Raw genomic sequence first — 12,076 nt, 5'->3', positions numbered from 1 at the left:
TTATTTATTTACAATATTAAATATTAAAATATATTAAAACATTAAATATACACTGTAAAAAAAGGGAGTTAAATTTTAACTCCCCCGGGGGGTCTATAAAAGTCGCACCCATTGGGGAGTTAATGCCAGGGGAGTTAAATAAAGAGAGTTAAAATTTCACACCCAAATGCTAACTCCCCAAGGAAAAAATAACTCGCGCGGGTGTTGAATGAAGGGAGTTAGAAATTAACTCTCTTTTGGAGTTGATTTTTAACTCGAAAAATTTCACTCCCGAGTCTGTTAACTCTCTAAATTTTTTACAGTGTATATTAAAATTATATTTAGGTATTTATTATTTAAATACCGAAATTAATTTATTAATTAATATGTTAATTTATTTTTTTAAATATTTTTTGAAAAATATTCATTTAGGGACTGTCTATATAATATATTACGTCGTATTATTTTTTATAATTCGCCCCCCCCCTCTCCTTGGAAGTGTGACGATAAATATGAACAACCCTTAATTAAATATATTTATTTACAAACAATAATTCGTTAAATATTTATTTACAAATTATTTAATAATAAATAATACATTTAAAAAAAAATTTATTTCTGGGAACAAAAGACTATAAGGAAGAAATAAACGTTTCTAGAAATGAATTTTTCAGAATTGATTTTGATCTGAGTAGTCGAAGACTATTTTAGTCAGACGGAAAGTTTTTAACTTTTTATTATTCTAGAATTCAGTAGTATAATGTACAATTTTAAAGTGATTAGTCAAAACCGAAACTGAAAAAAACTATATTGAAAATATTTCCTAAGTAGTACAAGGTAATGTTTAGTCAGACAACAATTTTAATAGTTTTAATTTTAATACCATTTTAGTGAGGATAATATTTTAATTTTCTACAAATTCAGAATCAGTAGAAGAAGCCAAATTTAGTCAGACGTATTGAATCAGAATTGTCACGTCTTCTTAGTAGTAAAAGAAAATTTTAGTCAGACCATACAGGGAAATAAGAATATTGAAGCTTCTACTAAGAAGTATATACAAGAGAATTTTAGTCAGACTAGAGAATTGAGAATTAACTCTTCATTAAGGTAGTAGAAAGCAATTTTAATCCGTCCAAGTTGAGAAAATTACTAGAAACTTTTGTTATTAAATAATTTTAAAGAGACAGTTTTAGTCCGACTAAAAGTTTAGGAATTTTTGATATTTTTTCTAAGTGATAAAAGACAGTTTTAGTCAGACTAAAAATCATTTAAAACGATTTTAAGTAGTAGAAGGCAGTATTAGTCAAACTAAAAGATTAAGAATTTAAGGAAATTTTTTTCTGACTGAAAATTTTGTGATTTGTGACTATACGTAAGTAGAAAAATACAGTTTTAGTCAGACTGAATGCTAAAAAATTATTGGAAATTTTTTCTAAGTGATAAAAGACAGTTTTAATCAGACTAAAACATTTGAAATTATTGAAAAAATTTTTAAGTAGTAGCAAGACTTTTTTAACTGCGTTAATCACAGTAAATCGAGAGGTATTAAAAAGTGTTGTAGATTAAATTAACACCAAAAAAAGATTAAAATAATTAATTTTGATGTTATTTTTTACAATGAATGAAATTTTAGTTCATTAAATTTTTTTATAACTATAAAACATGAAGATGTCGATAACTCCGAGTCTTCGACTCGGAGTCATCGATTTCTTCATGTTTTATAATAATTAAGGGCATTTGAACCTTGATGACGTTACAGTTTGTGCAAAGCATGTGTGACGTCATCAAGGTTCAAATGCCCTTAATAGATGATCAAGTAATAAAATCATTATTTTATATTATAAGAAAATATTATACTTCTTCAAAATTATTTTCATTACTTCAATTCAATCATTATTTTCAAAAATTTTTAACTGCAATTTTACTTCATATCAATTATTTTTAATAATTTTCGAAAAAGTTCTTTGGCAATTTTCAAATCCATTTGTTTACAATGTTCAATTTCACGAAATTTCAATTATTCCTAAATTCTTTAATTAAATGCATATTAGAAAATAAAAACTTTAAATAAAATAAAAAAAAAAATTCAATTAAACCGTTTCAAAAAAAATTAATTTCCAAATTCAATTATTTCTAAAAATTCACGCTATATTGCTTTTAATATTCATTTATAATCTAAAGTTTTAACTGAAATTCATTTTTATGAAATGAAAATCAATTTTTAGTAAAAAGTTCTACAAGATTGAAATTATTTAAATGTAAAAGTAAATAATTTTTTGAATAATTGAATATTTCTCAAAATTCAATTCTCATAAAGAATTTTATTAACAAATTTTTAAATAATTTAATTCTTTTGTCGAATTTTATTAAAACTTGCATGAACATAATTACCTTTTTTTGAAGGAATTCAAAATTATAATTGTATGAAAAATAATTGAAACGCTGCGATGAGTTTTATTATGAGTAAAAATAATTGAATCCTTAAGAAGAATTTTATTACTTTTGAAAATAAATAAATTTTTGCAATCATTTGTAACTTTTTTCAAAATTCAATTTTTTTTAGTGCTTTTAACTAAAATTCTTTAATAGATCCATTATTTTTAATAATTTTTAAAAAAGTACCTACTTTGAGAATTTTCAAATTCATTTGTTTACAGTTCAATTTTACAAAATTTCAATTTTTCGGAAATTCTGCAATTAAATATTTATTGAAAAATAAAACATTAAAATAATTTTAATAAAAATCCTATTGAACTTTTAAAAAGAATTAATTCTACAGAATTGTTTGTCAAAAATATGAAAAATTAAGAATTTCAATGATTTTAATTTTAAACTTTTTCAAAATTTAATTATTTTTAAAAATTCACGTTATAATGCTTTTAATATTTAATTATAATCTAAAATTTTAACTGTAATTCATTTTTAAAACTAGATTTTATTAGTAAATTCTACGAGAGAATTCAATTATTTAAATAAAAAAAATAAATAATTTATTAATATCATGTTTCTTGAAATTAAATTCTCATAAAAAATGTTATCAACAAATTTTTTTAATCATTAAATTCTTTGGACGAATTTTAATAAAATTTTTCAGAATAATTATATTTTTCGGGGAATTCGATTAAAATTGCATAAAAAATAATTGAAATTCTGCAATGAGTTTTATTATCTATGAAAATAATTGAATTCCTAAAAGAATTTTATTATTTACGAAAATAATTGAATCCCTGTAAAAATGTTATTATATTTATGAAAATAATTGAATTATTTCGAAGAAATTTATAAAAAGAAATTTGTAATTATTGAATTCCTGTAAAAAAACTTTATTATTTATGAAAATAATTGAATATTTGCGTAAAATTTTATTCAATTTTTTTTTAATAATGGAATTCTTTTGGAAAATTTTATTGAAATAGTAAATATTGAAAATTTTTGAATTTTAGAAAACTTTTGAAAATAATTGAAATTTTGACAAGAATTTGATTAAAATTTTGTAAAATAATTGAATATCAGAGAAGAATTTTATTATTTATAAAGAGAATTGAAATTTTGATGAAATTTTTTTTAAATTTTTAAACACAATTGAATTTAGTAACTGTTACTAAATAAGTTATTAAGTTAGTAACTAAGTTAGTCACTAACTTACTATTTTCCCTAGAGAAGCTAAATTCGTTGAATTTTGTGTTTTATTTAAAGTAAAATTTCATTCATAGTTAATAATAACACCAAAATAGATTATTTTAATCCTTTCTGGTGTTTTTTTAACACCTCACGTTTTACTGTAATAGTGAGTCACTAATACAAATTAGTTAAAATTTTTACTAATTCAAATATAGAGATTAATTTGAAAAGACAATGAATCTAGAATTAGTAGTTGATTACATTTTTAGTCAGACTAAAAATTATGAATTTACAGAGATTTCTGCGAAGTGAAAAAAATGTTATAATCAAATTTAATATTTAAATTACCAGAAAATTAATTCTAAGTAGTAAAGGTCAATTTCTGTCTGACTTAAAATTTTCTGATTTCTTTGAAAATTCTTCTCAATTTTAAGACAGTTTCAATCAAACTGAAACAATTAATATTTCTTAAAAAAAAATTTGTGTGTAGTATAAAAAAGTTTTTAGTCAAACTAAAAGTTTACAAATTTATAAAAATTTTGTTTTGAGTAGTAAAAAACCATTTTATACTGAAACTAAAAGTTTAGAAATCAGTAGAATTCCATTTATTTCTGAAAATTATTTATAAGTAGTAAAAAGTAATTTTAGTCAGACTGAAAGTTTAGGAAGTATTGGAAATTACTTCTAAGTGAAAAAAAACTGTTTTCGTCAGACTAAAACAGTTAAAATTATGGAAATGAAGAGTTTTAAGTAGTATAAGGAAGTATAAATCAGACAATAATTCTAGCATCAGTAGTAGAAGACAGTTTTAGTCAGACTAAAAGTTTAGGAATTTATTGAAATCTTGTTCTATAAGTAGTAAAAGACCCTTTTAAGCAAACGAAATGGTTAGAAATTATTGCAAACGATTTGTAAGTAGAAAAAGGCAGCTTTAGTCAGACATAAGCTTTATGATATTTTTTGAAAATTCTTCTAAAGTGTAAATACACTTTTAACCAGACTAAAACATTTTAAATTAACAATAAAAATTTCTAAGTAGTAGAAGATAGTTTGAATCAGACTATAATTTTAGTAGAAGTAGTAGAAGACAGTTTTAGTCAGACTGAAAGTTAAGAACGTGTGAAAATTCCTTCCAAGTAGTAATAATAATTTTAGTCTTGGCAGACAAATTTAAAAAAATTTTTTTTTTTAATTTACCCTTTTTTCTTTATAATTAATTGTCGCAAAGAGTATAATAAAAAGGAAAGGACAAGTTTACGAGTCACTACTCTATATATACGTTCATACATTATACTATATGCGTTCATACACTATATATATATATATATATATATATATATATATATATATATATATATATATATATATATATATATATATATATATATATATATATATATATATATATATATATATATATATATATATATATATATATATATACACACATCCCTAACATTGCTGTGAAAAACGAGAAAGTAAAACTATAAATTAGTTAGCTATATTTATATGCCCGTCTATATGCAAATAAGTTCATTTAAGTTGATGTCAAAGCCCTCGAGAGTGGCTATAAGAGAACTTCCTTCGAAGAGCACCAGTTTGTATTTAACAGTCGACATAAAAGATGAATCTGGGTCGCTCTATTTGCATAACAATGTGTATTCTTGTAACCATATACAATGATACCAAAATGTGGATCAAATGATAATAATAATAATAATAATAATAATAATCAATTCTCACCATCTTGTCGACACATAATCCGTGTAGGGTGGTCGAGATCGAATTTCCCTCGCAAGTCCAAAATCGGCAATTTTCACCAGTTCCGGTCCCATGCAGAGGAGATTTTCCGGTTTCATGTCCCGATGAAAGAAACCGTGTTTGTGCATAAATGCCAGGCCCTGCAGTACTTGAAATACCATGTTTCTTATCACTGGCTCCGGGAAGAGTTTATCTCTGGATGGAAAGAAATATTTCATTATTAATATATTAATTATTACTCACTCACTCTTTTAAATGAAAAAAGCAAATTTTAAAAATAGTAGAATGTAAAAATTTTTAATTCGAATTTTTTTATAAAAATAAAATATTAATTGAAATATATAGTTTTAATATTATTATAATTATAATATTATTATAATTCAGGAAAGAGTCAGGACTTTTTATTAGAAGTAATGAAAAAAATTAAATTTATAAAATTAATAAGAAAATTCTGAATTTTTGGGTCTTTTTTGTTTGAGTCATAAACTATAAAATTACCACGAATTCTAATACAAAACCTTTTTTTTTAATTTCTGACAAAAATTTCTTTTTGAATAACTTAAATCTTGAACAACTATCATAAAATAAATAAATTATTTAATGAATAATTTTACTTAAATATTTCAAAATTAATTCAATTTCAAAAGAGTTGCGTTTTAATTTGAAATTTTATAAAATTCCAATGTTGAATGAATTAAATTAGAAATTTTAATGAACTAAGGTTTTTGAAATATTTTAATAATTCAAAAACTTCTAAAATTAGTTAAATTTGACAATATATATATATTTAATTAATTATTTAAAATAATGTATTAACAGAAGAATTTTAGTTAAAAACACTAAAAAAAATTGAATTTTGAAAAAAGTTACAAATGATTGCAAAAATTTAATTATTTTCAAAAAGTAATAAAATTCTTATCACAAAATTCAATTATGTTCAAAATTTACAAGAAAATCTCGACAAAATTACAATTATTCTCTTTATAGATAAAAAAAATTCTTCTTCAAAATTCAATCAATATAAAAACTTTTAATAAAACTCTTGTCAAAATTTCAATTATTTTCAAAAAATTTCCTCAATTCACTGATTTTCAATATTTACTATTTTAATAAAATTACCGAAAAGAATTCAATTTTTTAAAAACAATTTTAATAAAATTGTACGCAAAGATTTAATTATTTTTATAAATAATAAAAATTTCACAGGAATTAAAATAAAAATATTTATGAATAAATAAATAAATAAATAAAATATTTACAAATTTTTTATAACTTTCTTCTCAATAATTCAATTATTTTCGGAAATAATAAAACTCATCGCAGAATTTCAATTATTTTTAATACAATTTTAATTGAATTCCTCGAAAAATTTAATTAATTCTTGATAATTTTATTAAAATTCTTAGAAAAAATTCAATTTTGTTGATAAAATTCTTTATGATAATTAAATTTCAAGAAATTAAAAATTAAATTAAAAAATAAATTAAAATTCTTCGAAAAACTTCAATTTTGTTGATAAAATTCTCTATCATAATTAAATTTCAAGAAATATTCATTTCTTTAATAAATTATTTATTTTTGTATCTAAATAATTGAATTCTCGTATAATTTTCCAATAAAAATTAATTTAAAAATGAATATCAGTTAAAATTTTAGATAACAATTGAATGTTAAAAGCATTATAGCATGAATTTTTGGAAAATAATTGATAATTGAATTCTTTTGAAGAATTTTAATAAAATTTTTTGAAAATAAATTACATTTTTCGAAGAATTTACTTAGAATTGTATTAAAAATAATTGAAATCCTGTGAAGAATTTTACTAATTTATAAAAGTCATTGAATTCTTGCAATAAATTTTTTCAAATTTTTTTTCACATAATTGAAATAAGAATTTCGCTATCTATTTATAAAGGTAATTTAATTCTTAACGGGAATTTTAAAAAAATTTCAAAAATAATTTAATTTTTGCAAAGTATTTTTTTAGTTTTCAAAAGAATTAAATTCTTATGATGAATTTTGATATTTATCGAAATAATTGAATTTTTGAAAAGAATTTTATTAAAATTCTTTAAAGTAATTGATTTTAGGGGGAAAAATTTGTTGTTTATCAAGATAATTTGAATTATTTTGCAAAAATTATTTAAAAAGTTTTGAAAATAATTAATTTCCTCAGACGTATAAAAAGTTATTTATAAAAATAATTAAATTATTGCAACGAATTTTATTATTCTATTGAATAATGGAATGTTTCTTAAAATTGAATTCTTTTGTCAAGTTTAAATAAAATTTTTAAGAATAATTTCATTTTTCGAGGAATTGATTTAAAATTGTTTTAAAAATAATGGAAATTCTGCGATGAAAATAATTGAATTCCTAAATGAAATTTTATCATTTATAAAAATAATTCAATGTTTACGTAGAATTGTATAAAAAATTATTTAATAAATAATTTGATAAATTTTATGAAAATAAGTAAATATTGAAAATCATTTAATTGCGAAAAACTTTTGAAAATAATTGAAATTTTGCAAAGAATTTTATTTAAATTTTTGAAAATAATTGAATTCTTTCGAGAACTTTTATTAAAATAGTCGATTTTGAAAATATTTGAATTTGTTGATTAATTACTTATTCAACTAATTAATTAATTTAAAAAGTATAGAGTTTGTTAATTTTTTCCTAATTTTTTTTTTTTATTACATTAAATATTTATTAGCTAATTTTTTAATTAGTCAATAACTGAATAATTTTTTTTAGTTAATAATTAATAGTTACTAAATTAAGAAATAATAAATTAAATAGTTTTCTCTTATAAATGTGGAATGAAAATGATAAATTATTCACCTGTCTTTCATTAATTGATACAAATTTTCCTTCATGTACTCGAAGACAAAGTATAAAACGTCATTTTCTCTTATGACTTCCTTCAACTTCACGACGTTGGCATGGCTCAGTTTTTTCAAAGACTGCAAAAAAGAAGAATTTTTTTTGTCAAAACTATGATTAATTATTTTTACCATACAATTAATATAGTTTAATAATAATTATTACTTTTCAATAAAAATTTTTATCATTCGTAATAACAAAATTAAATGTAGAAATTAAAATCGTCCATTAAATTTACAATAAAATGTTTATTTAAATATTTAATAAATACATCGCTCCTAATATGAGAAAAAATTGAGAAGAGAAAGAGAAAAAAATTGAAGTGAAAAAAAAGAAGAAAGAGATGATTAAAAAAATGGAGAAAAAATTGAGAAGAGAAAGAGAAAAAAATTGAAGTGAAAAAAAAGAAGAAAGAGATGATTAAAAAAATGAAGAAAAAATTAAGAAGAGAAAGAGAAAAAAATTGAAGTGAAAAAAAAAGAAAGAGAAGATTATAAAAATGGAGAAAAAATTGAGAAGAGAAAGAGAAAAAATTAAAGTGAGAAAGAAGAAGAAAGAGATATGAACATTAAAAAAAATTGAAATATAAAGTTTAAAAAAAAAAAATTTCTTTTACGTTTCTGTAGAAATTATTTGTAAAAAATGAAAAAACCTTGACTTCTCGAAGATTCATAGCCTCCTCCCAGGAATAATATTTCCGCTTCATCCTCTTGATTGCAACTTTCTCGCCGGTGTCGATTCTTTCGCCGAGAACAACTGAGCCAAATGTTCCATCGCCCAGTTGGTTCAAGGTGATATATCGATTCATCTTCATTTGATCTTCATTCCAAAATTCCAACCCTCTTTGATGTAAGTCATTCACTTTTTAATTAATTTTTATTACGTAAATGCCGAATTTACATTCGGCGAAGCCTTGGATAACATTGCTTCCTTACATTTACTTCTGTAAATTAAAAAGAAATTTTCACATTAAAAATTTCAAATATTTTTTATATTCTCAATTTTGACAAAAATTTCAATAAAATTTCGTAAACAGGGTTACCACACAAAAATTTAATTTCGTTTTTCCCTGATTCATTATTATTTTTTCAGAGGAGTTAAAATTTTCGAAAATTTCAAATTTTATTAAATTGTTAGTTAAAAGTTCAAAAAATTCTAATTTTCAAAGATTTGAATTCGAAACCTTTTCAAAATTCAATTATTTCTAAATATTCCCCACTAATGCTTTTAATATTCAATTATTATCTAAAATTTTAACTGAAATTCATTTTTATGAAATGAAAATCAATTTTTATTGGAAAATTCTACGAGAATCCAATTATTTAAATACAAAAATAAATAATTTATTCAATAATTGAATGTTTCTTAGAATTTAATTTCTACAATGATAATTTTATTAACAACTTTTGAAAATAATTAATTTCTTTTAAGGAATTTAATTAAAATTTTACTGAAATTTATTATAATATTAAAGAATTTTATAACAGTTTTTGAAAATAATTGAAAACTTTTTGACGAATTTTATTAAAATCTTTTTAAATAATTGAATTCATGCGAAGAATTTTGATTAAATTTCGTTTAAATAATTGGAATTTTGACAAGAATATTATTAAAATTTTTGACAATAATTTAATTCTTTAGAAGAATTTCGCTATCTATTTATAAAGGAAATTTAATTTTTAACGGGAATTTAAAAAAAATTTTTTAAATAATTTAATTTTCGCAAAGTATTTTATTGGATTTCAAAAGAATTGAATTCTTATGATGAATTTTGATATTTATCGAAAATTATTTAAAAAGTTTTGAATATAATTGATTTCCTCAGACGAATAAAAAGTTATTTATAAAAATAATTAAATTATTCCAACGAATTTTATTATTCTATTGAATAATGGAATGTTTCTTAAAATTCAATTCTTTCGTCAAGTTTAAATAAAATTTTTAAGAATAATTTCATTTTTCGAGGAATTTATTTAAAATTGTATTAAAAATAATGGAAATTCTGCGATGGAAATAATTGAATTCCTAAATGAAATTTTATCATTTATGATAATAATTGAATGTTTACGTAAAATTGCATAAAAAATTATTTAATAAATTTTATGAAAATATTAAATATTGAAAATCATTGAATTGCGAAAAAGTTTTGAAAATAATTGAAATTTTGCAAAGAATTTTATTTAAATTTTTGAAAATAATTAAATTTTTGACGAAAAATTTTGCTATTTATAAAGATAATTGAATTCTTGACGAGATATTCGTTAACATTTTTAAAAATAATTGAATTTCTTCGAAGAATTTCATTACTTTTGAAAATAATTGAATTCTTGTGATGAATATTGTTATTTATGCGAAAATAATTGAATTTTGCAAAAAAAATTTTTTTATTCCTAAAAATAATTGAATTTTTGTAAAGAATTTTCTTATTTATCAAGATAATTGTGTTAAAACTTTTGAAATAATTTATTTATTTATTTATTTAAGAAGTTGACGGGTAAAACCCTTTCGTACAGAGTACTAAAATAACTAAAGACTGTACTTAAATTAATAACTAAAATAATTAAATAATATTAAAAAATTTATTCTGGTCAGAATTAGAAAAAATTTTGAATGTTTTATATTGGAATTCATAGTAGTTTCATAGTTTATAAGTCAAACAAAAAAGGCACGAAAAATTCAGAGTTTTCTTATGAATTCTAAAAATTTAATTTCTTCCAGTACTTTTAATAAAAACCTTTGACTTTTCCCTGATTTTTAAAATTTGTTTTAAAATTATTTTATTTTATTCAAATAAAAACTATTTGCTTCAAGTTTCTTTAAAATAGGAATCAATTAAAATGTTTTTTAAGTAGTAAAAGGCCGTTTTAGTCAGACTATGACATTCAAAATTATTCAAAAAAATGTTATAAAATTAGTATAATAAGACAGTTTTAATCAGACTATAATATATAGTTGTAGCAGTAGTAGAAGAAATTTTTAGTCAGACAAAAATGAAAAGAATAAAAAATATTTAATGATAAAAATTTAATAATATGTTTTAAAATTATTGTATTTGATTCAACCAAAAAATGTTTTCTTCAAGTTTATTCAAAGTATTTATTATTTAAAAAAAAAATACTTCAAGTCATGGCATTTATTTAAGAAATATTATCGGACTAAATTTCCTCATTTGAAAATAAAATACACTAATTCAAAAAATATTTATTTAAAAAAATATCTATTTTTAATATTTCCTTTTATTATTATAGAAAAAGAAATTTTAATTAGGGAAACAATTATTTTATTTGATGCAAATGAAAATAATTTACCTCTTCAAGTAAATATTTATTTAAAAAAAATTATTCGCACTAATTTCTGTACTTGGAAACAAATACCATTATTTAGTTGAAATAATATTAATAAAAACAAGACTTTCTCATTTTTGATGAGAATGTAAAAATAAATAGATATTTAATTTTCTGATTTTTATTATAAGTAACAAAAGTAGTTTTTTCAATCATTTAGAATTATTGAATAAAAAAATCAATAGAATTAAAAATAAAAAAAGTAGTGTTAGTAGTATTAAAACTAAAAGAAGTAGTATTTAGTAGTATTAAAACTAAAAAAAGTAGTATTAGTAGTAGTGAATCTAAAAAAGTAATATTATTAGTATTAAAACTAAAAAAGTAGTATTATTAGTATTAAAACTAAAAACTAGTATTAGTAGTAGTAAAACTAAAAAAGTAGTATTAGCACTATTAAAAATAAAAAAAATAACATTAGTAGGTGCATAGAAAGTAGTTTTCTAATCATTATAAAAATGAAATTTACAATTCTAAATACGCAA

General features: G+C 20.4%; 1 protein-coding gene across 9 annotated transcripts in view; it reads right to left on the bottom strand.

Annotated features, from left to right (window-relative positions):
• The window catches only part of LOC122504730 (serine/threonine-protein kinase ICK-like), a 38,850-nt gene that overhangs the window by 16,195 nt on the left and 10,579 nt on the right, over positions 1-12,076 (bottom strand). For all 9 annotated transcript variants that reach the window (XR_006301864.1, XR_006301863.1, XM_043615967.1 and 6 more), the window contains exons 2-4: positions 8,903-9,193; positions 8,209-8,330; positions 5,344-5,556 (exon numbers count right to left, since the gene is read on the bottom strand). Coding sequence is in view for 7 of the 9 variants with exons in the window: in XM_043615967.1 (XP_043471902.1) it covers positions 5,344-5,556; positions 8,209-8,330; positions 8,903-9,064 (497 nt within the window). In the remaining 2 variants the exon portion in view is untranslated. The remainder of the gene's footprint in view (positions 1-5,343; positions 5,557-8,208; positions 8,331-8,902; positions 9,194-12,076) is intronic.

Source organism: Leptopilina heterotoma, unplaced genomic scaffold (genome assembly GCF_015476425.1).
Source record: "Leptopilina heterotoma isolate Lh14 unplaced genomic scaffold, ASM1547642v1 Lhet_111, whole genome shotgun sequence".
Lineage (NCBI taxonomy): Eukaryota > Metazoa > Arthropoda > Insecta > Hymenoptera > Figitidae > Leptopilina > Leptopilina heterotoma.
This window is presented reverse-complemented; position numbering and strand designations above follow the sequence as displayed.